Raw genomic sequence first — 24,860 nt, 5'->3', positions numbered from 1 at the left:
TCTTGGTGCACCATGTAATTCAGCGCCCATCCTTTCCTTCTGTCATTCTTTCTGTGCTGTGACACCTCAAATGTGTGCTGAGAACAAAATGAAAATAGAAAATTTTGATTTGTTTGGGGGAAGATGAATTATTTGTGCACCACATAATTCAGCGCCCATCTTGTCCTTTTTTTGTCCTGTGACATCTCAAATGTGTCCTGAGAGCAAAGCAAGCATTGAAAATTTGGATTTGTTTTGGGGGAAGATGAATTATTTGTGCATCACATAATTCAGCACCCATCCCTCCATTGTCCTTTTTTGTCCTTTGACACCTAAAATGTGTGCTGAGAACAAAATGAATGTAGAAAATTTGGATTTGTTTGGTGAAAAATGAATTCTTGGTGCACTCCCCCTCTGGAAGGTGGTGGACATGATGATGGATTTGAAGCAGTGGAATCACTTGGGATTTGAGCCATGAGCTGATTGCAGAGACCTTCTGGGGCTCTTTCCACTCAAGGGAGATGCTGAGAGTGGAATTTTCCCTCCTTTGCCTGGGGAAGTTTTGGAGTTTTCCCTCCAAGGGCCCGGCCAGTCCCACCCCAGCAATAAAATCTCTTGTTGGAGCAGCTGAAGGTCTGGGGGGAGCAAACCACTCAGTGATAAAACCAAAAGATGTTGAATTATTGAGCACAGGGGGAATTTTGAGAAGCCCAGGGCAGGAGGGGGCTGTGGCTGCTCTTTGCTCCTTGTTGGGCTTGGGGGGTTTCAGAGAGGATTTATGGGGTGGGTGGGTGGGGAAAAGCTTCCTCAGAATGGGAAAAATTCAAAATTATTGGGATCATGCCTTAGGCTGGGCGTTGTTGGGAAATCAGAAGTTCCCATCAGCTGCTTGGTGATTTTTTTCTGGAATTTCTGGGCTGTGTGGGATATAAAATTGTTATTTTAAACCAACCTCAAGACCAGGGTTTGATGAGTTTAATTTTGGTGGTTGGAAGTTTGGTGTTTAAGCTGAGTTGTCACCAGGCAGCTTTTTGTAGTCCTTGTTCATCTCTAGCAGTTTTTGGGGCTTTGGTGGCCTGGAGGTTTTGTGCTCATTTTGTGCCAGGAACATCTGTATAAAATCTGATTTGAAGTGTATTCTGAAGAAAAGCAGAGCTTGCAGCTCATCAGCTTTGGGTTTTTTCCCAAGAAATTGAGGCTTATCTGCTCAGTTTAATTAAATTATCACAGGAACAGAAACCTCTGAGAGCCCCAAGATCCAATTCTCCACTGCTTTATTCAGCTGCAGTTGAAAAGAAAGCATTTCAGGGATGAATTTTGTCCAAAATGGCAGATTGGTTTTGGAATGACATTCCTTAGATATTTGCTGCAATTTATTTTAAAGGAACTTTATTTCCAGAGGGTTTTACAGCAAACCTCTCTTTTACAGCTGCACACAGAGGGATATTTAAAAATTAACATTTTGGCTCTGAAGCAGTTAAAACAACAGCTGAGTCACCCAAACTTACATTTCAATGCAATAAAATATCACTTAAAGGTTTGGTTTAGGCTTGATAATAATCCTTTTATTCCCTTTTAACCCTTTCTGGTTGGTTTGGGTTTTTTATTAGGTTTTATTAGGGTGGGACTCTTCCCTCCCATCCCATGTGGGAGCATTTTTATGGCAGGAAATCTCTGGCAGTTTGGGTGTGTGCAGTTCCATTGGCTTGATTGAGTCTTCACTGCTGCAGGTTTTAATCTGCTCAAACTCCCTGATGCTTAAAAAGAAATAAAAAAATACAGAGGGAGGGATGTGTGGCTTTCTCTTGATGAATTCCCAACACCCACCGTGTGCCAACCTAAATTTAAGGATTTATAAAATCAAGAGAGGCAAAATTAGGAGCAAAATCTTATTTTAAACCTCCAGAGTGAGGGCTGGAATAATGAAAATCCCTGGCAGACCGTTGCTGGAATGGCCCAGCAGGAGTCAAAAGAACAATAATGGTTTCATTCACATCAAATTGGGTTGAAGGACCTGCAGACCCCAGGGAGCATTAGAGGGCTTGGTTTTCTTTTTTTTTTTTATTTTTTTTTTTTTTCCCTTTTAACCCATCCATTTTTATTTTTTTTCCCCTCAAACTAAACACACTTCCCATATTAAACAATTCAGATTTATAATTGAAACAGATTGGCAAAGCTGTGGGGGGAAATGATTTTATTCTTAGCTCATGCTAGTGAAATATATCCTTAAATTAGGGGGAAATCAGTTTTGTGGGGGATCTCCTTCAGTGGTGACATAAGAGTGGATTTTTATGAAGCTTGAATGTTATTTAATTAACTTGCAATGTTTCTGGGAGCAGCCCATGGTTGATAAAAGGGTTTTTTGTGTGTGAAGCTTCTCTGGGGTCATGGTGGTCAGGAGCTTTTTCCCCAACAAAAATCCCAGCAAATCCGAGGTTAAAAAATCCACTGGGGCGTGACATCATCTTTGCCATGGGAGATGATGCCACAGAAACTCCTCCTGGAAAATTCCCAGTGCAGGGGGGTGGGAATCTGCAGCTGCTCCTGCAGGGTCAACACTGGGGATTCTCCTGCTCCACCACCAGGCTGGGGTTCAGATAAAAAACAGAAATTGTGTGTACACTAATTTCACAATTATAAGCTGCACCATTTTGACTGAAATGTTGGTCTGAACCCAAAGTGCGGCTTATAATCGGGTGTGGCTGATATATGGACAAAGAATGAAAAGTTGCTGTTTTGGTTTGGAGGACAAGTGTCTGAAATGGAGAATGGAAACCCCCTCCCTCCAAATTATTATAATTTTGAAATCAAGGGGCTCTCAGGCAAAGATATGGGAATTAGGAATAACAGTTCTGTACTAGGGAAATTAAAATAGAAATACAGCACTACAAAGAAACAAACCCCAAACCCAGTGGAGAAAGGGGCTCCCTTAGTGTCCCAAACCCTCTGTTTTTATCTTGGTAAGAAATGTTGGGCTCTTCCCCCTGGCTGGAGCAACTCCCAATGGGATGCAGTAATTTTATCAGTGCCACAGTGGGACTCAATGGCCATGAGCAGAAAATGACTGGCTGGAGGAAGGATGGGCTGTGAAAAGATAAAGAACACTGCCCTGCCTGGTTTCAATGGATGGCCCATTAGCAGAATATCTCCCAGGGAGATCAGGATCACTGCCCCACCCTCAACAGATGGTGATAGAACAGATACCTTTTATCACACTCTGCATTGTAACGTGCAACTTATAATCGTGAAATTACTGGACATTCTCCAGAAGCAGAGAAAGGTCAGGATGATGGGGGAGGGTCAGGTTGGATTTTAGGAAAAGATTCTAGTCAGGTTTTGAATTCTTTTTGCCATAAAAGTCTGTGATTTCCTTTCCATCTGACCCCAGGAGTAACGAGAAAAAGCAGGTAAAAAGGGAAAAGAAAAATTTGAAGTTAATTTTACTGAGCTCTGCTGGGAGAGGCTTCAAATTTAGATACTAAAGTGGAAAAAAATGAAAATAAACAATTTGAAAGACATTGGAATAATGGGAGTCCTTGGGAAGAGGAACTGAGCTGTAGGATTTTTAATTTTGGAATTTTTCTGCAAAATTTTGGGGACATTTTTAGGGAAAAGGAGTGGGAAAAGTGAGTGGGTTGTGGGTTTTTGTTGGTTTTGTTTTTTTGTTTTTTTTTTTTTTTTTTGGGGGGCAATCAATCCCTTTCAAAAAATGAATGAGAATAAACTCTTTTAAACTCACCTTCTACATCCAGAATATATAAAGATATATAGATTCATATATAGATTATAAAAAATCTTTATAACCATTCCAGAAAGAAAATGAGGGAAGAAATTTTTTTTTTTTTTGCCCATTTTTTGAGGATTGAATGTAAATAAGCACCTAAGATGGAATTTCCTGGAATTGGAGATTATTTCACTTTTCTGCTGATAGAAAAGAGATTTTCTGCAGGAACAATGAGCACAACTCTTTCCAAAATAATTTTCACCAAGTTCTTTGAAGCAGTTCCTGTGCTTATCTCTAAATCTTTTCTATTTTCCTTCTGATCTCCTCTTTAAAAAAAAAAATTCAAACTGCCTTGGTTGTTTTGAAAAACTTAATTATTCTGAGCTGTGAGATGATGTAATGGGGAATATCTTTTTTATCAGCAATAAAAATAGACAATCTCTTTTTTTTTTCCTTTTTATTTTTTATTAATCTCCACTTTGTTTCATTCCTTGCTGTGGGATAAAATTAAATGAGATTTTCCTGGAGTTTCACCCACTCAAAGGGAATAAAAGTACACACTTGCCAGTTTATTCCTGTTAATAATGAAATTTTAACACAAATTTAATGCTATAAATTTCAATTATCTGCCAACATGGGTTTTAATATCAGGATTAAAATCCTAATAGGATTAAATTTGTTAATTTTGCCTCAAGAATTCAGACTTTTGGAGCTGATAATGGTTATTTTTTTGTTATTTTACATTTTTAACATGCTTTTAAATGTGACAGGAATAGTGGGAGGTGCCCATGGCAGGGGTTGGAACTTTAAGTAATTTCCAAACCAAATCTGTGATTTTATTTGTGTCCCAAATTTGGTTTTTTTGAATATTAAAAAGTTTTTGGGAACTATTTTGGGTTTGTTTTTTTAGAGTATGAGTGTTTTTTGGTTTGTGGTTTTATTTTTTTTATAATTTTTAAATTTGGGTGGTGGTTTTGTTTTTTTGTAGTTGGTGAGTGTTGATAATTGTAGGGTTATTATTATATATTATCTTATAGGGTTATTAATATATAATATAATATAATATAATATAATATAATGTAATATAATATAATATAATATAATATAATATAATATAATATAATATAATATAATATAATATAATATAATATAATGTAATGTAATATTATATTATATTATTATATTATATTATATTATATTATATTATATTATATATTATAGGGTTATTATTATTATATATTTATGGGCTGCTATTTTAATTAGGTGGGTAGTTTATGTATCTTATTTTTAAAAAACTTATGTTTAACTTTTGCTATCAGAAGAAAAAAAATTATATTTCTATAAAAAAGTTATTTTAACATTATACATATAGCATTTATTTTAATAGTTGTGAAAAACCATCAATTTGTTATGCACTTATCCATTTTCATGGAGAAAATTCAATTTTTTCCCCATTTTTTTCCATTTTTCCCCCATTTTTTCCATTTTTCCCCCCATTTTTTACATTTTCCCCCCATTTTTTCCATTTCCCCCCCATTTTTTCCATTTCCCCCCCATTTTTTCCATTTCTCCTTTAGGTGCTTAGGAAAAAAAAATATTCAAGTAGCAGCCTTGAATTCTAATTATTATTTTGGCAATTGTCTTATGTTGCATACTATTATTATTATTATTATTATTATTATTATTATTATTATTATTATTATTATTATTATTATACTTTGTTTTATTTTATTATATTTATATTCTTTATTATTTTATTGTTATTGTTTTCTAGGTTTAACCACCTGACTTTAATGATTGAAAATATTTTAATTTCTCCTCCTGAAGCAATTTTTTAGAGGGAGCTGAGAGGAATTTAAAGTAGAAATAAATCATTAATAACTCTTACAATTATATTTGAGTATACATCAGTGCAGTATTACACTATAAAATTAAAAAGCTGATGGAATAACCCTGACATTAAATTAATTTTCAAAGACTCAAGGATGTGTTTTTTAGGCACTTATAGATTTGGGAAAAATGGGTTTTAGATGGGTTTGGTGTGGTGAGGTCAATCTTAAACTTATATTACAACATCTTATTTATTTATTTAAATTTCAGGGTGGATTTTTTTCTCCTAGAATAGCTGTTCTTCATGAACATGGCAATTTTATAAACTTATATTACAGTGTTCTTTATTTATTCAATTTCCAGGGTAGATTTTTCTCCTAGAATAGCTGTTCCCATGAAGATGGCAACTTTATAAACTTATATTACAATATCTTATTTATTTATTTATTTAAATTCCAATGTAGATTTTTCTCCAGAATAGCTGTTCCCCACAAAGATGGCAATTTTATAAACTTATATTGCAGTATCTTATTTATTTATTTATTTAAATTCCAGGGTGGATTTTCCCCCCAAAATAGCTGGTCTTCATGAAGATGGCAATTTTATAAACTTATATTACAATATCTTATTTATTTATTTATTTATTTATTTATTTACTTACTTACTTACTTACTTACTTACTTACTTATTTACTTACTTATTTACTTATTTATTTATTTAAATTCCAGGGTGGATTTTTTTTTTCTCCCAGCATAGCTGTTCCTCATGGAGATGGCAATTTTATAAACTTGTATTAAATATCTTATTTATTTATTTATTTGTTTGTTTGTTTGTTTGTTTGTTTGTTTGTTTATATTCCAGGGTGGATTTTCCCCTAGAATATCTGTTCCTCATGAAGATGATAATTTTATAAACTTATATTACAGTATCTTATTTATTTATTTATTTATATTTCAGAGTGGATTTTTTTCCCCAGAATAGCTGTTCCCCATGAAGATGATATTTTTATAAACTTATATTACAATATCTTTTTATTTATTTATTTATTTATTTATTTATTTATTTATTTATTTATTTAAATTTCAGGGTGGATTTTCCCCTAGAATAGCTGTTCCTCATGAAGATGATAATTTTATAAACCTATATTGGAGTATCTTATTTATTTATTTATATATTTATTTATTTCTATTTCAGAGTGGATTTTTTTTTCCCAGAATAGCTGTTCCCCATGAAGATGGCAATTTTATAAACTTATATTACAGTATTTTGTTTATTTATTTAAATTCCAGAGTGGATTTTTCTCCCAGAATAGTTGTTCTTGATGAAGATGGCAATTTTACAAACTTATATTGCAGTATCTTATTCATTTATTTATTTAAATTTCAAGGTGGATATTTTTCCTCAGAATAGCTGCTCTTCATGAAGATGGCAATTTTATAAGTTTATATTACAGTGTTCTTTATTTATTCAATTTCCAGAATAGTTGTTCTTCATGAAGATGATAATTTTATAAACTTACATTACAGTATCTTATTTATTTATTTTTAACTTGGCTGAGCTTTGAAGCAGTTACCAAATTTTGCAGAGTAGCTAAAATGGTGTTTGCTAAAATCAAAACAAGCAAGATTTCCAGAATAATTTCCTTTAGAGTGACAAATCCTCCTGCATTTGACTGGAAAACAAATTGTGAGTGCAATCCTGAACCTCAGAGCAGCGACAGTGACGGAAACGTTTCTGAAATCACGTTCCCTTTTGGATCTCCCAACAAAAGGATGGGTTAATTTGAATTTCATTGCTTTTTATCCTCAGGGAAATATCAAATAATCGTTGTTGCTGCCCCAGAGGAGGGGACAGGTGTTTTATTTGGGTTTTTCCACACACACCCCCCCGTGCTCATTAATTTGTGTTTTCACACGTTTTTAGTGGGGAGAGGCCGCCGGCGCGCGTCAGGAAAAAGCAGCTGTGATTGATGATTGGGGGCAGGAGGGGAAATATTCAGAGATGAGTTAGAGCAGCACTGAAATGAGCAGAGTGACACAGAGCAGCCCTGGTGTTCCCTGGGGGAGAGGGGGAATTGAAGTTTTTAACCTCGCTCAGCACCTGCCCAGCGCGCGTTCGTGAGGGAAGTGATGGCTCCAAAACAGCGCCGGGGATTCTTGGAGTCACCAACTTGCAAAGTTGGATTAATCCAAATTTTCTGTTGGGTGCTCTGCACCAGCACAGCAGATAGGAGGGGAAAAAATGGGCTAAAATTGCCTTTATTTGGAAATTGATGTTTTTAATCTCCTTTCTGAGCACCTGCCCACTGGCGTTTCGTGAGGGACGCGATTCCTCCGAATTACTGCTGAGGATTCTTGGATGAACCAACTTTCAAAGCTGCATACATCCAAATTTTGTGTTGGATGCTCTGCACCAGCACAGCAGATAGGAGGGAAAAAATGGGCTAAAAAAATTGCATTTATTTGGAAATAGATGTTTTTAACCTCCTTTCTGAGCATCTGCACCGCGCGCGGTTCGTGAGGGAAGCGATTCCTCTGAACCAGTGCTGAGGATTCTTGGATTCTCTGAGGGAAAAACTTTTTTGTTGGATGCTCTGCAGCAGCACAGCAGATAGGAGGGGAAAAATGGGCTAAAGAAAAATGCCTTTATTTGGAAATTGATGTTTTTAATCTCCTTTCTGAGCACCTGCCCTGTGCGCAGTTTGTGAGGGAAGTGATGGTTCCAAAACAGCACTGGGGATTTTTGGATTCCTTGAGGGAAAAACTTTTCTGTTGGATGCTCAGTAGATGGGAGGGGAATAATGGGCTAAAGAAATGTATTTATTTGGAAATTTATATTTTTAACCTCGTTTCTGAGCACCTGCCCACTGGTGTTTTGTGAGGAACGTAGTGCCTCTGAAACAGCACTGAGGGTTCTTGGATTCACCAACTTGGATTCACCAAAGCTGGATTCATCCAAATTTTCTGTTGGATGCTCTGTACAAGCCCAGCAGATAGGAGGGAAAAAATGGGCTAAAAAAAGCCTTTATTTGGAAATTTATATTTTTAACCTCTTCTTTTCTGAGCACCTGCCCTGTGTGTGTTTCATGAGGGAAGCGATTCCTCTGAACCAGCGCTGAGGATTCTTGGATTCTCTGAGGGAAAAACTTTTCTGTTGGATTCTCTGCAGCAACCCAGCAAATGGGAGGGGAAAAAATGGGCTTTAAAAATGCCTTTATTTAGAAATTGATTTTTTTAATCTCCTTTCTGAGCACCTGCCCACTGGTGTTTCGTGAGGAACGCAGCGCCTCTGAAACAGTGCTGAGGGTTCTTGGATTCACCACCTTTCAAAGCTGGATTCATCCAAATTTTCTGTTGGATACTCTGCACCAGCCCAGCAGATAGGAGGGAAAAATGGGCTAAGAAAAAAGCCTTTATTTGGAAATGGATGGTTTTAATCTCCTTTAAGCACCTGCACAGTGCACGGTTCATGAGGGATAGTGGGGTTGGAACTGGATGAGCTTTTGGTCCTTTTTAACCCAAACCATTCTGGAACTCCATAAAATCACCAAATCCTCCTGTTCCTGGAGTGCACAAACCCATCCTACAGCCCCAGGAATTCAGTCAGGTCTGAAGGAAAACAGAATCACCACCAGAATTCTCTTCCCTCTGGGGAAAGTTCTGATCTCTGAGCCCCAGGCCCTTCCCCTCCTCACAGAGAAGAGCTCCTGGTGTCCAGAACAAGCAGGTTTTTATCTAAAAACCACATTATCCCATTTTTTAAGGCCCAGAGGAGAGCTGCTTCTGTATTTGAGCTTTCCAGTGCAAAGGGGGAATTTGGAAAGCAGAGGATTATGAGGGGAACATTGAGGTTCAGAGACATTCAGAAGGGTCTGGCCACGGTGCAAGGTGGGAAACAGAAGAAATGACAAAATTAAATTCCTTAGTAGATGTTCCCAGTTATTGTTTCAGCTGCTGACAGGAATGTAGACGCTAAAATTGGCTTTAGGAAGGATTTTTTTCCCCTCATTGGCTGCATCAGCAGTGGAATTCACTCTGATACTGAGGGACCACCGTTCTGATGCCATTTCCACACCCCAAAAAATAAAAAGTGCTAATTGTTATTTCCTGGCTGAACCTCAGGCTCTGTTTTCAGCTGCACCTTGGGAACTTTATTGGTGTTTCACAACTTGCAGAGCAGACTGGAAGGTGAAATCAGCCCCTGCAGGGGAATTGCTGTCCTGTGGGATCTGTGTTCAGTGCTGGAGCCTGGGCTGCTGAGGTTGCTGGTTTAGGATTAAATCCCCTCTCAGACCCCTCCTCTGAAATCAGCTCCTTTGGTGAGTAAATCACTGGTGAGGGGATGATGAAATCCCACATTTCTACAGGATAACAGAGGGATGTGATATTTTGCCTAATAAAAATTAGCTGTACATCAATAAAATGCTGCAACCCAAAAATGCAGCAATGCCTACAGCACACCTTGCTAAAATACCCTTAAATCTTCAATTGTAGCTTCAGCACCATGGATTTATCAGCACAAGCAAGAACAGATTGAATTTCTTAATAAAATGGTTCCAGGGATGGCTGAGAAGGTGCTTTTTGTATTGGAGTCATTTCTCCTGAGTGAATTCCAAAAATCCACCAGCACAGCTTTGCTTGCTTCATGTTTCTGTAAAAGAAGAGAAAATTCTGCACACAGAGCTGAGCTCTCTGTGATTTTTTCCCTCCCAGGAAAAAAAATCAGGCAGGGGGTTGGAGTGAGAGGAGTTCAAGGGCCCTTCCAGCCCAAACCATTCTGTAAATTCTGAATTCCTGCTCCTTGTTATTACAGGATCTGTTACATGGCTTTGTGTGGGGCTCAGCACTGAAGGGTTTTGTAGAAAATATGTTTGAAATTCTCCTCAGCTTCATTTCAGTTCCTTTTCCTCCTTGCAGTAGTTCAGCTTTCAGGGAGGTTTCTCAAATAAACCAACAGTTTATTCAGGTGTAAATAGAAATAGAGTCAGGGAGTGCTCAAAGAAATTTGCTTTCAAACCCAAAGGGTTTAATTTTCAGAAGCACAGATGGAAAGTGCATCAGGTGACTTTGTTCCATCAACTCAGACATCTCCAGAGAGCCTCATTTATTGATTATTCCTTGTGCCATCTCCTCTCTCCAGGAAGATAAATTAAAACCAGGGATCCTGTCCAATTTTCACTTTTCTAAAGTGGTGCTGATGCCCATTCAAGGTTACATTTATTATAAATTTACTATAAATATTTTTATTATAAATATTTTTATTATAAATAAGGACCCAGAGCAGATCATGATCACAGGTGCATTTGGAAAATATTTTGCATTTTGTCTGAGGTTGAATATTCCAGGTGAATTCATAATTTCATGTGTGGTGAGTAAATCTAGCCCCATCCAAGTCTGCACTCTTTAAAGTTGTATTTTTGACTCTTCCTAAATAGCTGGGCAGTAAAAGAATTGAAGTTTTGATGATGAGCACGAGTGAGTTTTTGTCTAATTTTGCTTTTTTAAAACTGCTCTCTGTCCCAGTGCTTTGGGGTTGGGCTCAAACACCTGGGTTTTAAACCTGGAAGAGTCATTTCAAGTTTCATTTTTAATTATTATAAATGTTGTTAATTATTACACAAACCTCATATCTGCAGATTAATATTGTTTCCAGCAGGTGCAGTCACTTAGTATTAATGTGAGTTTAATGGGTGTTGCAACCTGAATTGCCTGCTTGGAGGCTTAATTTGGAGAAAAGTGTGTAGTGATGTTTAATTTAATTTTTTTTTTTGTGCTTCCTTTCACCTGAAAGATTTGTTGGATGTTATTTTAATTTTTTTTACTTGCAATTATTTGTAGCACTCAGCACCAGCACGCTGAGCCAGGAGTTTTGCTGTTGAGTGATTTACTGGAATATCTTGGTGGAAGCAATCCAGTGAGCTTTAGCATTAGAACTGCTGATTTATTCTGGATGGAAAAAATTCAAAATTAAATTCCCTTCAGGCCAGAAGTGCTGCTAGGGGACAGACATTAAATGTAAATATAAATAATTAAATATAAAAATGCACCTGGATGTCACCTGCATTAAGAAATGATGAATTTCACCACTTACTCCACTTAGTGGTGACAGGACTGAAAAAATGTGAAATAATACAAAATATTAAAGCAGGGATTGCTGGATTAAACCAGTGGAAGCATTCACTGGAATATCACAGGGTGGGGGCTTATTCCTGACAATTTCCCCTGACACAGGGCATGATTTGACTTTGAATTAAACATTTTTAAAGTGTTTTTTTCCCCCACATTTCAGTGTTCAGCCATTCTTTTCCTCATTCTTTGTGTCCCTCTAGGCCAGAGCAGCTCCTTGCAAGGGGGGGCTGGTTGTTCCTTGGGAATTCCCAGAGTATTCCCTCACCTCACAGAGCAGCAGTTCCTGTCTCAAACAGCTTCTGGGATTGGATTTGGAAAGATTTCATGGTTATCTCCCCCTAATTAAACTTTCCAGCCATGCCAGTCCTTGAGGGATGTGCACTGAGTTTATTTCTGTTGGGATCAGGATAAATCTGCTCTTTGTCCTCAGCCCTCATCTCCTGAGAAAATAAAAATGTTCAAGGTGGTGGAAAATTTCCAGGGGTTTGGAAATCTCCCTCAGCTGTGACAAAAAGCAGAGAACCTTTTGTTGAAGGCCAGGTCGTTTAGTTTGAGATCATGGAGTCACAGATTTGGGAAGGGTCCAAAACTTGACCAGTTCCAGCCCTGACACCTCCAACTACCCCAGGGTGGATACTGGACACTGCCAGGGATCCAGGCACAGCTCATCTGGGCTGGGATGAAGTTTTGCCAGGGAAATGATGTTTTAGCTCTGGAAATCTCAGGAGAATGGGGCTGAAATGATGTTTTAGCTGTGGCAGGTCAAGGAGAAGGTGAATTAAATGTTATTTTAGCTCTGGAAAGCTGGGGAGATTTGGGCTGAAATGATATTTTAGGTGTGGCAGGTCAGGAGAATGGGGATGAAATGCTGGGGGAAATGTTTTTTTCCTGGGAATTCTCTGGGAATTCCATCCCAGCCCCTCACCACTCTCCCAGGGAACAATTCCTTCCCAAATCCCATCCATCCCTGCCCTCTGGAAGCCATTCCCTGTGTCCTGTCCCTCCATGCCTTGTCCCCAGTCCCTCTGCAGCTCTCCTGGAGCCCCTTTAGGCTCTGCAAGGGGCTCTGAGCTCTCCCTGGATCCTTCTCCTCTCCCCATCCTTCATCCCAGTTCTCCCAGTTGCAGGAATTGTTGGAATTCCACAGAATCACACAAATGCTCACAGAGGATTTCACACCACCAGGAGTTTGTTCCTTCCCTCCACAGCTCAGTGGCCTCTTCCAGCCTTGCTCTGGAAGTTCAGTTTTTGAGCTGGGTTATCAGTTCCAGAAATCCCCTGGGTGTTTGTTTTGCAGCTTCCCTAGGGACCTCCCTGGACAGAAAATATTTGTCTTCTTTTCCAAACAAACCCTCTGTGTGTAAAAAGGTTTGGGAAAAGCGTTCTCAAGTTCAGCTGATCTCCCTGAAGAGAGAAAGTTTGGCTGGGTTGATAAGAACCAGGCACTTGCACCTTGAATTCCCGAGGGAGGGACACAGGGAAACCCTGCAATAAGGAATAAAGGACCATCCATGAAGCTTCCACTGGCATTTTTCCCAAGAGCAGCCACAGCACCTGGTCCTATGTAGGTTAATCCCATCAAAGGAACGACTCTTCCTGATGTGCAGACTAGAAAACATTTCACAATTATTCAGGGCAGGGACAAAAGGCCAGAAATACAAATAAAGGCCAGGACCTCACAGCAGTTGAGCCTTTTGTGTGAGGCAGCCCTGGGCCCTGCAGCCCCTCGGTCATGCTCCGTGGAGCCAGGAACAAAGGAATCCTGTCCCTGTTTGCTTTGGCTCCAGGCAGGGAGGGATCATTTCAGTGTGAGAAGGAAAGGCTGGGTGCTGCAATCTTGCTTTTCTCTCTTTTTCTCTCTGCAGGTCACTCAGATGAGCCGTCCAGATCTGATTTTGTTCCTCATGAAGTACCTGATGGCTTTGGTGGTTGGGATCCCCTCGGTGTTCTGGGTGGGAAGCAAGAAGACCTGCTTTGAGTGGGCCAGCTTCTTCCATGGGCGCAGGAAAAAAGAGTGAGTGTGGATATTTCACAGATAAACCTTCCCTGGCTGTCCTGGGCTGGTTTGTCATGGAGGCAGAGGCAGGGATGGATGGAAAAGTCACTATTCAGAATGGACAGCTCAAAAAACTCCCTAATTATTAGTCCCTAATTATTCTTTGTTCCCAGAATCAAATCAAATTTTTAATGAGAATTAAGTGGCAAATAAACACTGCAACTACCCTGCCTCTTACTGAGAGGTGGAATGGAAACTTTTTATTTATAAATGTGCATCTAGCCAACTGAACCAGAGCTTTAAATTGAAATTAAACCCGGGTTCTTCTCACCGTGGCTGCAGTAGAAAGCGTTTGTCTCTGCTTTGCATTGGTGCTGAAGAGCAGTTTGATAATGACAACAAGAATTTCTTGGCACTTCTGTAAAGTCGAAATTAATTTGGATTAAGGCTGGCATGGATTCAGAGACAAGCTGTGTGATTCTGTGGTAGCCATGGGTGGGTGCTTTGCTGACAGTGTCCTTTAAGGTGTTTTAAAACAGACCCACAAAAACAGAAACATTTTGGTGACTCCTCCGTGACTTTGGGTCCATCCTTCAAGGCTAAAATAACCGGCTGGGGAGGTGCTTCAAAACCAGGCAAACAGGGGCATTATCATGTAAATAATGCTCTTGTTTGCTACTTGTAGTGTTTGTAAAGCAGTCACAGCGCTGTGATCACTTCCAACCGAACTTAATTAGCGTTAATTGCTCCAGAGTCGTCAACGAGAGCCGCCAAGTGCTGCAAGAGCCGGACTTCGCCCAGTCCCTCCTGAGAGACCCCAACACCCCCATTATCCGCAAATCCAGGGGCACTTCCACGCAGGGCACCTCCACGCACGCCTCGTCCACGCAGCTGGCCATGCTGGACGAGCAGAGGAGCAAAGCCGGCAGCGTGCACAGCAAAGTCAGCAGCTACCACGGCAGCCTGCACCGCTCGCGGGACGGACGGTACGAACACCCCAGAAATCTGCGCTGCTCTGGGGGGGAAGGGAAAGTCAGAGCATCTCCTGACACTCTCTCAGGTGCTCTGAGCCCCCTCCAGCCTGTCCTCAAATCACTGCAGGTGTGGGGTGTGAGAGTTTAAGAATTCATGATATACAGTAATTTCACCATTATAAGCCGCACCATTTTGACTAAAATTTTGGTCCGAACCCAAAGTGCGGCTTATAATCAGGTGTGGCTTATATAGGGACAGAGAATGAAAAGTTGCTGTTTTAGTTTGGAGGACAGGTGTCTGCTGAGAAAGGCAGGAGCTTCTCTTTGAAATGGAGAATGGAAACCCCCTCCCTCCAAATTATTGTAATTTTGAAATCAAGGGGCTTTCAGGCAAAGATGTGGGAATTAGGAATAACAGTTCTTTACTAGGGAAATTAAAATAGAAATACAGCACTACAAAGAACAAACCCCAAACCCTGACACAGTCAGAGTACAGCCTGACACCCGTCAGGCAGGGTGTTGGCAGCAGTCCCATTCCATGGTGGCTGCATCCTCCTGCAGTGACAGATGTGGCTCAGCTGGAGCAGTGCTCCTGTACAAGGTGCAGTTTCCCTCCGGAGCTCCAGTGGGGATGTGGAGAAATCCGGTTTTCCTCTGGAGTCCAGTGGAGAAAGGGGCTCCCTTAGTGTCCCAAACCCTCTGTTTTTATCTTGGTAAGAAATGTTGGGCTCTTCCCCCTGGCTGGAGCAACTCCCAATGGGATGCAGTAATTTTATCAGTGCCACAGTGGGACTCAATGGCCATGAGCAGAAAATGACTGGCTGGAGGAAGGATGGGCTGTGAAAAGATAAAGAACAATGCCCTGCCTGGTTTCAATGGATGGCCCATTAGCAGAATATCTCCCATGGAGATCAGGATCACTGCCCCCACCCTCAACAGATGGTGATAGAGCAGATACCTTTTATCACACTCGGGATTGTAACCCCAGACAGTTGCCAACACCCAGACATGCGCCTTATAATCGTGAAATTACTGTAATTTTCATTGTAGACCATTTTAATGTATGACAACCCATCAATACCTTTACTATTACCTATAGCTTATCATAACTTCTAAGGTTATTATTTTCCAATCACAAAAGGTTAGTATGTCATAGTTTAAGCTAGAAGTTGTTTTTCAGTTTTCTTGCAGTGAAAAAAAAAATCTGAGATCTTTTCTCTACTTGCAACATGGCATTTTGTTTTGTCTGTGAAAATCCTTTTGCTTGGTAAAAAACATCTTTTGTTTGAAGTAGATTTATCCTCTGCTCAGAGTCATAAAAGCCCTTTCCAACTCACTCTTTGCCTTCTTAGCTATCCAGTAAGACTGGCTCAACAATTCTTTTCCTCTGTATCAAAACTTGCTATCATTTCTATTCCTTCTTCAAAATCTACATTCAAAGACCTTTCTGTCATACATCCATATCTGTAAGACCTTATCCTTCCCAACAGTGGGAAGGCCATCTCGTGTAGAAGTTTGCACAGGCTCCTTCCAGCCATAATTGGGATGTTCTGGTGCATCTCCTCTGCCTGTTAGAGACTAAAAATGCCATGGTGTTTGGTGAATTAATTACAGCAGGGCTGGTGTTGCTGCTCGGAGGGAGCTGTGCTGGGAAAACACAGCTGCCCCAGCACAGCTCAGCACTTTGCTGGCTGCTTCAGTCCATTTTGTGTCTGTCAGTACTCCTGGCCCTGCCCAAGTAAACAAGGGCACAAGTTGAGGTGGAGCTAAGGTTTCCAGAGTAATTAATCACCGAGCGTTTCACTGCCTTAATTATCAATTAGCCGGAGTAAGAAGCAGACTCATTGTGCGAGGAGCTGAACGCTTTGCCCGGGGGCTGCGGAGCTGGCAGGGAATGCGCTAACCTCCCGTGTTTTTAACCCCGAATTAGGTACACTCCCTGCAGCTACAGGGGCGTGGAGGAACGACTACCTCACGGCAGCATGTCCCGGCTGACCGACCACTCCCGGCACAGCAGCTCGCACCGCCTGAACGAGCAGTCCCGGCACAGCAGCGTCAGGGACCTCAGCAGCAACCCGGTGCCACACATCACCCACGGCACCAGCATGAACCGAGTCATCGAGGAGGATGGCACCAGTGCCTGAGGGCAGGCAGAGCTGCACGTGCTGCCCGGTGCCTTCCTCAGCGCAGAGGTGACAGCTCAGAGTTGTCCTCAGCCTCTCAGGTGCTCACTTTGGGCTGAATGGGGAAGCCGGGATTGGCTTCTCTGCCTGGAGCTGGCTCGGATCACTCAGTAAAAAAGCTGGTTGTGTCCTCTGAAACCTCTCTGTAGGTAATTATTTATTTGATAACTGTTCCTCATCACACACAACTGCTGGATTGCTGATTCTCTGTGGAAAACAATCTCCCCCTTCCTTCTCTCTCCCTCCCTCTGTCCCTCCTTCCGTGGGCTCCGCGCGTCGGGAGGCGCCGGCCCCGAAATCTCGGTGTTGGGGTCGTGCTGAGGCTTGGAGGGGGCTCCTGGTGGCTGAAGGAATCTGGCAGCGTTTGGTCACACTGGAAACACCACAGGAATGAGCATTTTGGAGAAGGAAACTCCTCTGAGCATCACCAGCTCTTCCTCAGCTGTGCACAGAGAGAGGCAGGCAAGAGCGATTTTTTTATAACTTGGATTGTCCTTGCTTTTTTACAAAAGACTATTTAAATTTTCTACTCGTTTACAATTTCTGTAGGAAGAGATGGGTTTTAAAAGCAGTTATCTAGATAATATTCAGCCATTTATTTTTTAGAGTCATGTACAAAAGCTGAGATTGCCTGTTCCTGATCTATTTAAAAAAAAAATTATGATAGAAAAGCTGAATTTGTCACCCAAGCAGGAATGTACAGCCCGTTCTTACAGCCAGAGCTGAGCCTGTTTACAAACCCTGAGGCCAGAAGGACCAGAGGAGGTGATCCAAGGATGCCCCACCTTCCTTGTGATCTCCTGGCTGCTTTGGGGAGGATTCCATGTGCTGAGCAAGAATTCAGAGATGGGTGGGGGAAACTGAGGCAGGAGCTGTCCCAATATGAGGAAAAAGGAGGAAGTGGCAGCTGGAGGCTGAGGAGGAGACAGGATCAGGGATCTTTTCACTCCCTACTGCAGATTCATGGTAGAGAATTCTCAGTTTGGGCTTTTTTTGTGTGTGGAAAGGATCTGTTGGGATACACTGGAGGCAGAAGTGGAAGATTGTGCTGGAGATCTTGTGGAACATCTGCAGAGACTCATCCTGAACGAGGCAGACCTACCTCAGTAATTGCTGCAGATCCCTGCTGGGAAATGAATCCTTATTTTTGTCCTTCCATAATTCCCTCCCTGACCTGCTGGAGGCACTTTGAGAAACCTTTGTGCACCACCCTGGAGGGCAGGAGCTGCCCCACAATTAACTCCTTTTAATTGCAGCTGATGGCACAACAGAACCTGTGTGCTGTGGAATCAGAGGCTCCCAGACAGATTTATCCCAGATTGTCCTTCTGGAGGAGACAAGAGGAGCCCAGCTGGAGTAACAAAGCTCTTTGTTGTCAGCCCAGGAATTGCCCTGTCCCAGGGAGACCTGGAATCTGGATCTGTGGAAGCTGAGTTTTCCTAAACACTGGAACTGAACTAAATATCTCAAGGGTTTACGTTGATCCTCTTGGCTCAATTTCCAGTACTTTTATGTTTTTTGTTTTTTTTTTTTCTTTTAATAAATTGCAGCAATGCTTTGACTTGTTTAGAGACAAGGAGAGGAATGCTGATGGAGCTTGGAGAAGGATCCTGCTGAGAATGTTTTAATTGGTGAGGCTCAGTCCCCATGCTGCTTCCAGATGGGAATATCTCAGTCATTCCTTGCTGATGGATCCTGAAGGGACTGGCTCCTGTCACCTCAGAGAGGTGGTTAAACCTCAAACTGGAGTTCTGGCTGGGATTTTTGTCTCTCTGCCCCCTCTCTTCTACCTTCAACCCCTGAGCAGCACACTCTGCTCTCCTGGCAGAGGATTCCTCACCCATGGTTCTTCCCCAGCTGGCTCACAGGGCTTCAGCTCCCAAATCATCATGTCCAGTGCATCCCAGTCTGAATGTGGCCCCACCACCATCTCAGGCAGGGGAACCAGGAGTGGTTTTGGGGTGCTTTCCTGCCTGGTGAGAGCTCCAGCCCAGGTCATGGTTTGTGGGATTGGTGCCAAGCTTTAAATTCCCCCCAGCCGAACCCCCCGGCCAGGAGGGTGTTTCTGCAGCCACTCAGGTGCTCTGGGCCCCCCTGGATGTCCCTGCAGCTCGGATGCTGTCCCCAGGAAGCAGGCAGGGAAGCTGGACCGTGCCTGGATTTCCAGCTCACCCCAAACTCCATCCCTGTCCCTCCCAGGCACACTGCAGCCCCAAACCCTGCGCTGTGAAACTGCTCCGTCAAAGCTGCAAATGCACAGCTCCGTATTCCCAGTATTCCCAGGGATCTCCAGCTCCTGTTTTACCAACCTGACTGTGCTGACAGCAGATCCCCCCTGTGCTTGTGGTGTTCCCTCTTTTTTAATCCCTGTGAAATATCCCGGCTCGGAACTGTGCTTGCCTCGCATGGAAGAGGCCGCTCGTCGTTTTTACAGCATGAACAACCCAACAGCAGCCAACAGCCACGTTTGGGTGTCAGTGTTTTTGTGCTCTCCTTTTTCTTCCAGCTCACAAGCAGATTTTGTGCTGGAAGCTTGAAGCCACCAGCTCTAGGGGAGAGGTCAGTGCTGAGCTGTGGTTGGAATCCAGCACTGCTCCCGAGTTGTTCCAGCAAGGACGGAAGGGAAAAAATCCCTCAGGAAAGGCACAAGGAGAAGAGCCAGGCCAGCCTTAGAGCAGTGCCCACCCTTCCAGGGTATTGCCCAGCAGGGAGCTCTGTGGGCACAGAGCAGAGCCATCCCCAGCTCCACCCCGAGCAGCAGAATGTGAAGCTTTACCCCAACCCCTCGCGCTTCTTTCCGAACAGGATCAGGATTTATTTTCCCCAGGTTTTGCCTGTGCATGGGGAACTCGGTGCATGCAAAGCTCTGGCAGCCCTTCCTCCCCTCGGCACGGCGGTGTCCGTGCTGTGACAACGCCCAGCTCCTCAGGAGAGGGGAAGGAGCTCCCATCCATCCTCCTCAAGTCGTGGAATGTGTGGGGCTGACCCCACTTGCACTCGGCTCTCGGTAGACTTGTTTACAGTAGTCCAGTGTCGGTTTTGTAACGTTTTAATTTTTAGCACTTTAACTGTGAGTGTACAAATTGGTTCCCTTGTAGTTGGTGTACATTTTCATTTTAGACCTTTGGAAGTTTTTAATAAAACGATGGAAAAAAACTCTGGTAACAGGTTTTCAATTCGGTGTAATCCTACCCCCCTTAAAAAACCCAGTCGAGATATAAAGGTGAAATAATTAAAGATCCGATTTTACTCTGGCCAGCAGCTCTCTGGATTTGAAGAAAGACTTTCTAGACTTAATCTCCCCCCACCATCTGCACTCGTGGACGCCGGGCACGCTTCCAGCAAACACAAAGCTCTCCGCGGATTTCTGCTCTGGGTTGCTCCGCCCTTTGACAAGCACAGACCACTCGAAGCACCAGAATTTCACAGGCAGAGAGCAAACAGGTTTGGGAGCAGCAATGCCACGGATGTTTGGGGTTTTCTTATTGCCAAATCCAACCTGAGGAGGGGATGAGTGATTTATCTGGCTGGGATTTGGGCGGATACGCGGTGGTTTGGGGTTGGAAGCCGTGTGCTGAGTGTTGCATGGCTGGTGATAAAATAACTCCTCTCACTAATTACTGCTGCTGTTTTAGGGCTCATTAGATGATAGTTCAGGGATGAAACTTTAGGAGCTGCTGGTCTGCTCCATCTTCCCTGAATTTAAACTTGTGGGGTGTGAGTGAGCAGCTCTGAAGTGAAGCACCCAAAGGAGGATTCCCACTAGAGCTCACAGCGTGTATCCCCCCAGTGCTGCCCTGCCGGCTCCCCAAGGGGTTAATGCAGGGCTTGGGGAGGAGATGGAGTCCCCTGGAGCCTGCTGGGCCCTCCCGAGGTGTTTAACCTGCAGGTGAGGGAGTGGGAGGAGCACAGGAAAAGAGGAGCTGCAGGAGGGAGCGCAGCCCAGGTCAGTTCAGTCCCCCGGGCTGGGATTAGGGCTGGGGTGTTTTAGTCACGATCGCGTTCCCGATGCACCTGAACACCCAGTTTGCTGTTTCGGTGCCAGCTTTGTCTCTCAGTGATTTCTTCTCCAGCTGGAAAGGAGAAGAGCATCTGGCCATGCACTAATCCTAAAAACAACAAATTCATGGAATCACAGAATGGTGTGGGCTGGAAGGGACCTTAAATTTGTCTTGTAATTCTGTTCCTCTGCCATGGCAGGGACACCTTCCACTGTCCCAGGCTGCCCCAAGCCCTGTCCAGCCTGGCCTGGGACACTTCCAGGGATCCAGGAGCAGCCACAGCTTCTCTGGGAATCTGTGCTAGGGCTTTAGGACTCCTTAGGACCCTCACAGGGAAGGATTTTTTCCTAATATCCAATCTGAACCTACTCCAAGAAATCATTGTTAACAAAAGGCCTGAAACAAAATAGGTGGAAATAGAAGGATTGTTTTTTAAGAAAGTAACTTTTTAAGGAGTTATTCCAGCTCAGAGCTCCAGCCCACTGGCATCAAACCTCCAGCCCTGGAGCGTGACCGGCTGGGATCCACATTTCCAACGCCCTTGGCTACCGGTCCGACTGGTTTTTATGGTAACACTCCAGACACCTTTGATTGATGCTCAGTCTCCAGTTTCAGTGCCTGCAACTCTGTCCTGCACCCCCATCCTGCTGCTGTCACCTCCATCCCACGGGGACATCCTGGGTGGGGATGGTCACCTTCCCCTCTCCCAGCTCCTCGGGTTTGGGTTTTAGGAGATCCCACCTTCCCCTTTGCTTCCTGCCCCCAGTTCTGCCTCCACACACTCCCCCCTGCATTTCAAAACCTCTGCATCCCAGGAGCTGGCTTAAAACTTTTCCAGGGTCTCCCACAAGTGTTGCAAACTGGAGCTATCCTGATACCTGAACTGGTGGGAAGGCTGAAGAAGGACGGATCTGCAGTGCCAAATTGTTGCCAGCCCAAGCTGCTGTGTGTATTTTAAATATAAATATTTTGGTGTAGACACATCCTCCTCTTCTTCCCGTTCAGAGGGTTCCTGCCTTTGGGAGAACGTGCTGCAAAGATCCCTTAAGGCCCTGAATTGCAACAGCTCCAAATCCCACCTGGAATCTGTCAGAAGGGACGAGCCCCGGCATTGCCCCGGTGCCTTCAAAGCCCTCAGATCTGGAAACGGCTCCATCAGATAAGGCTCAGCCCCTGCCAAAAGACACAGAACATCTGCTGGGCTGCACAAGGGGGGTTAGGGAAAAGTTAGCCTTGTTCTCAGCTCTATTTTTTGGGAGGCAGGCAGCTCCCAAGCTGTGCTTTGCAGGGCGGGTTTGGGGCTTTCGTGGTGGTCCCCAGACTCTGAGGATGAGGAAGAAAAAGGAGCCCAATCTCTTGGGGATGATGGCACAGAGGGAGCAGGGCCATGGATGAGCAGTAAAATCTGGGGCTGACCAAGAGTGACAAAATGAGAAGGAACGCCCTCGAGCTGTGCCAGGGGAGATTCAGGAGGAAGAAAACACTGCAAGGGAGGTGGGGGAGTCCCCACTGCAAGATCATCAAACCTTGGACTCGATCATCTGAGAGGTCTTTTCCTACCAAAATGATTCTGTGCAAACCAGAAACCATCTTTGGTTTTCACCTCCTTTTCTCCACTCGGAAAGTTTTTGCCTAAAAGCAACCCCCAAGAACCTGCTAATTCCACAAATCTTGTTCCACCTGCTGCTCCCCTGGGTGCCCCGACCCTGGCAGCGCTGCTTGGGCAGGTGAAGGGTTAATTCCGGGCTCGAACAGGGAGCAAAAGCCCCGAAGGCTGCCAGAGCTCGTTAGTGCTGAGCAGGGGGACAAGGGACGGGCTCTAATTGCACTGACGGCCTCCAGAGCTGTGAGAAATCAGCGGCGGCACAATGGGGAGGTGCCGAGCAGGTGCCGGGTCACCCCAAAACCCTGACCCCTGTCACACCCTGACCCCTGTCACTCCCTGTCGCTCACCCTGCCGAGCTGGCCTCGGGGCAGCTGCTGGGAGGGTTCTCATCCCCGTCCGGAGCAGCTGCGGCTGGAAAAGCTGTGACAGGCAGGATTTAAACTTTTGTTTTTTCGCTGGGAGCACAGGAGGGAGGAGCCCCGCAGCCGTGAATGGAATTCCCAGGGCTGCTCCTGCAGACCTTCCGAGGCTTGGAATCAGAGTTCTGGGATCAGGGGTGGTGCAGGAGCAGGAAAAGCTGCAGCAGCATCCCCCGAGCTCCCGGCATCAGCAGAGCTCCCGCTGTGGCAGAGCTCGTTGTACAATTATTTTCTCTGTATCCTGTTTCCCCCATCCTTAAATGCTTTTCCTCCATCCTGGGACAGCGAGGAGCCGGGATCCTTTCCAAAGAGCTCCTGGAGCAGCACGGAGGATGTTTTGCAGGGATGCTCGTGGGGAGGATTTGGTGCTCGGGATGCTCAAGAATCCTTGAAGGGCTGGAGCTGGAAGGTTTGGGAGGATGTGACGGGAGAAGCCGCGATGCTGATCCAGGGCAGGGTCCTGAGTGCTGGCTCTGCCTTTGGGGCAGTTTGGCAAAATCCACCGCAGCTTTTCCACCCGAACCGCGGGGCAGAAAAACCTGGAGTAGGAAAATCCCCAGGGAAATGTGGGGCTCATCCCCACGGGGACACTGGATTTGGGGAGCCCGGGGGCCAGGATGGAGAATCAACCCAGAAAAGCGGCGTCCCCAGAGCCAGGCGGGATTTTTGAGGCAATGGTGCCACCCTGTGCTCGCAGTGACAGCAGTGACACCGAGGGGTGACAGGCACCCCTGGGAGGAAACAATTCTTGTTGAATTAACATTGATTTAACATTTTAGTTTTTATATTTTAAAATATAAAAATGCAGGTGCAGCTCAGCTCCTGTGAAACAGCACCCAGGAGGAGGCAGTCGTGGTTTCAGCTCCCCAGATGATTTCAATCCCCCATCACATCCCAGTTCCCTCCATGGCCACACACCCCAGATTATTTCAGACATAAACCTTTTGGTTGGTGTGCTGTCAGTGCCCCTGAGCTCATTAAAATCGAGCGGAAAAGATGAAATTCCCCCCTCCAGATACCCCAGGTGATGGAGAGGAGATGCTCCTTGCTGGCTTTGTTCTTTCCTGTCTGTCTGAGCAGACCTGGATGCTCCATGGAAATGTTTCCAGCCTTTGTGATCTCCACACATTCCTGGTTGTTGTGCTCCAGCAGCAGATGTGGATTATCTGTGTCCAAGCTGCCAGGAAAACCAGTTAGAGGCAAAATTTCTCCCAAAGGAGCCCCTGTCCCCATCCTTGGGGACATTCACAATGATTTATTTTATTTAAGCTGTACAGAACAGTCATTGCTGCTCTGGACATGACACACACACACAAGATTTCCTGGGATTTGAGAAATACTTGCAGCCCTCCCCAGAATTTGGCCAAGTGTTGATTGGGACAGGGAGCAATCTCCACAGAGCCACATCCCTACTCCTGGGAAGAAACAGGAAGACATCATGGGAATAGAGGCTGCAGAGTGGGGAATTTGGTTGGAAAAGCAGCTTTTTGAGTCAGAAGGAGCTACTGGCATGTCTGAAATGTCACTTCACATCTGCAGCAGACACAAGGTGGCATCAGAAAGCCAAATCCTTCCTGTGAGGCTTCTCCTGCCATGGAAAAGGAGAGACACAAGTTGGAGCTCCAGTGTGCACACACCTGAGTGCTGTGCTTGTTTTCCTCAGAGTCCTGCAGCAATTCTCCTCTCATGTCACTGCTGGCTTTTTCCAGGTCTTGTCCATGAGCTGCAGAAAAAAAAACCCCAGGAATTGCATCAGTGGATCTTGATGCAGACTGGGAATGTGGGTCAAGGCCTCACTTTCAGAGCAGTATTTGGGCTTGTCCTGGTTTCATGCAGGTTTGGGTGTTGGTTGGGACTGCTCCAATCCCGTTTTTGGGTGTAGGATCCTCACCCCACTGGGCTCACTTTTCCTCAGGGCTTTGCTGAGTTGTGGGTTGGTCTCTGAGCAGGATCCCAGTGCAGCAAAGTGCTGACCCAGGGAGGTCAGGCCACAGAGTCTCGTTAATATTGAGGTGATTCT

General features: G+C 44.1%; 1 protein-coding gene across 3 annotated transcripts in view; it reads left to right on the top strand.

Moving 5' to 3' along the window:
* FZD3 (frizzled class receptor 3) overlaps positions 1–20,068 on the top strand; it is a 46,306-nt gene extending 26,238 nt beyond the window's left edge. For all 3 annotated transcript variants that reach the window (XM_033055368.2, XM_033055369.2, XM_033055370.2), the window contains 3 exons: positions 13,527–13,675; positions 14,410–14,643; positions 16,562–20,068. In XM_033055368.2, coding sequence (XP_032911259.1) covers positions 13,527–13,675; positions 14,410–14,643; positions 16,562–16,775 — 597 coding nt within the window. In that variant the 3' untranslated portion in view covers positions 16,776–20,068. The remainder of the gene's footprint in view (positions 1–13,526; positions 13,676–14,409; positions 14,644–16,561) is intronic.
* Positions 20,069–24,860: the final 4,792 nt, after the last annotated feature.

The sequence above is a fragment of the Catharus ustulatus genome, chromosome 3 (assembly GCF_009819885.2).
Source record: "Catharus ustulatus isolate bCatUst1 chromosome 3, bCatUst1.pri.v2, whole genome shotgun sequence".
NCBI lineage: Eukaryota > Metazoa > Chordata > Aves > Passeriformes > Turdidae > Catharus > Catharus ustulatus.
The sequence above is the reverse complement of the archived record's forward strand: the minus strand, read 5'-3'. Positions and strand labels throughout refer to the sequence as shown.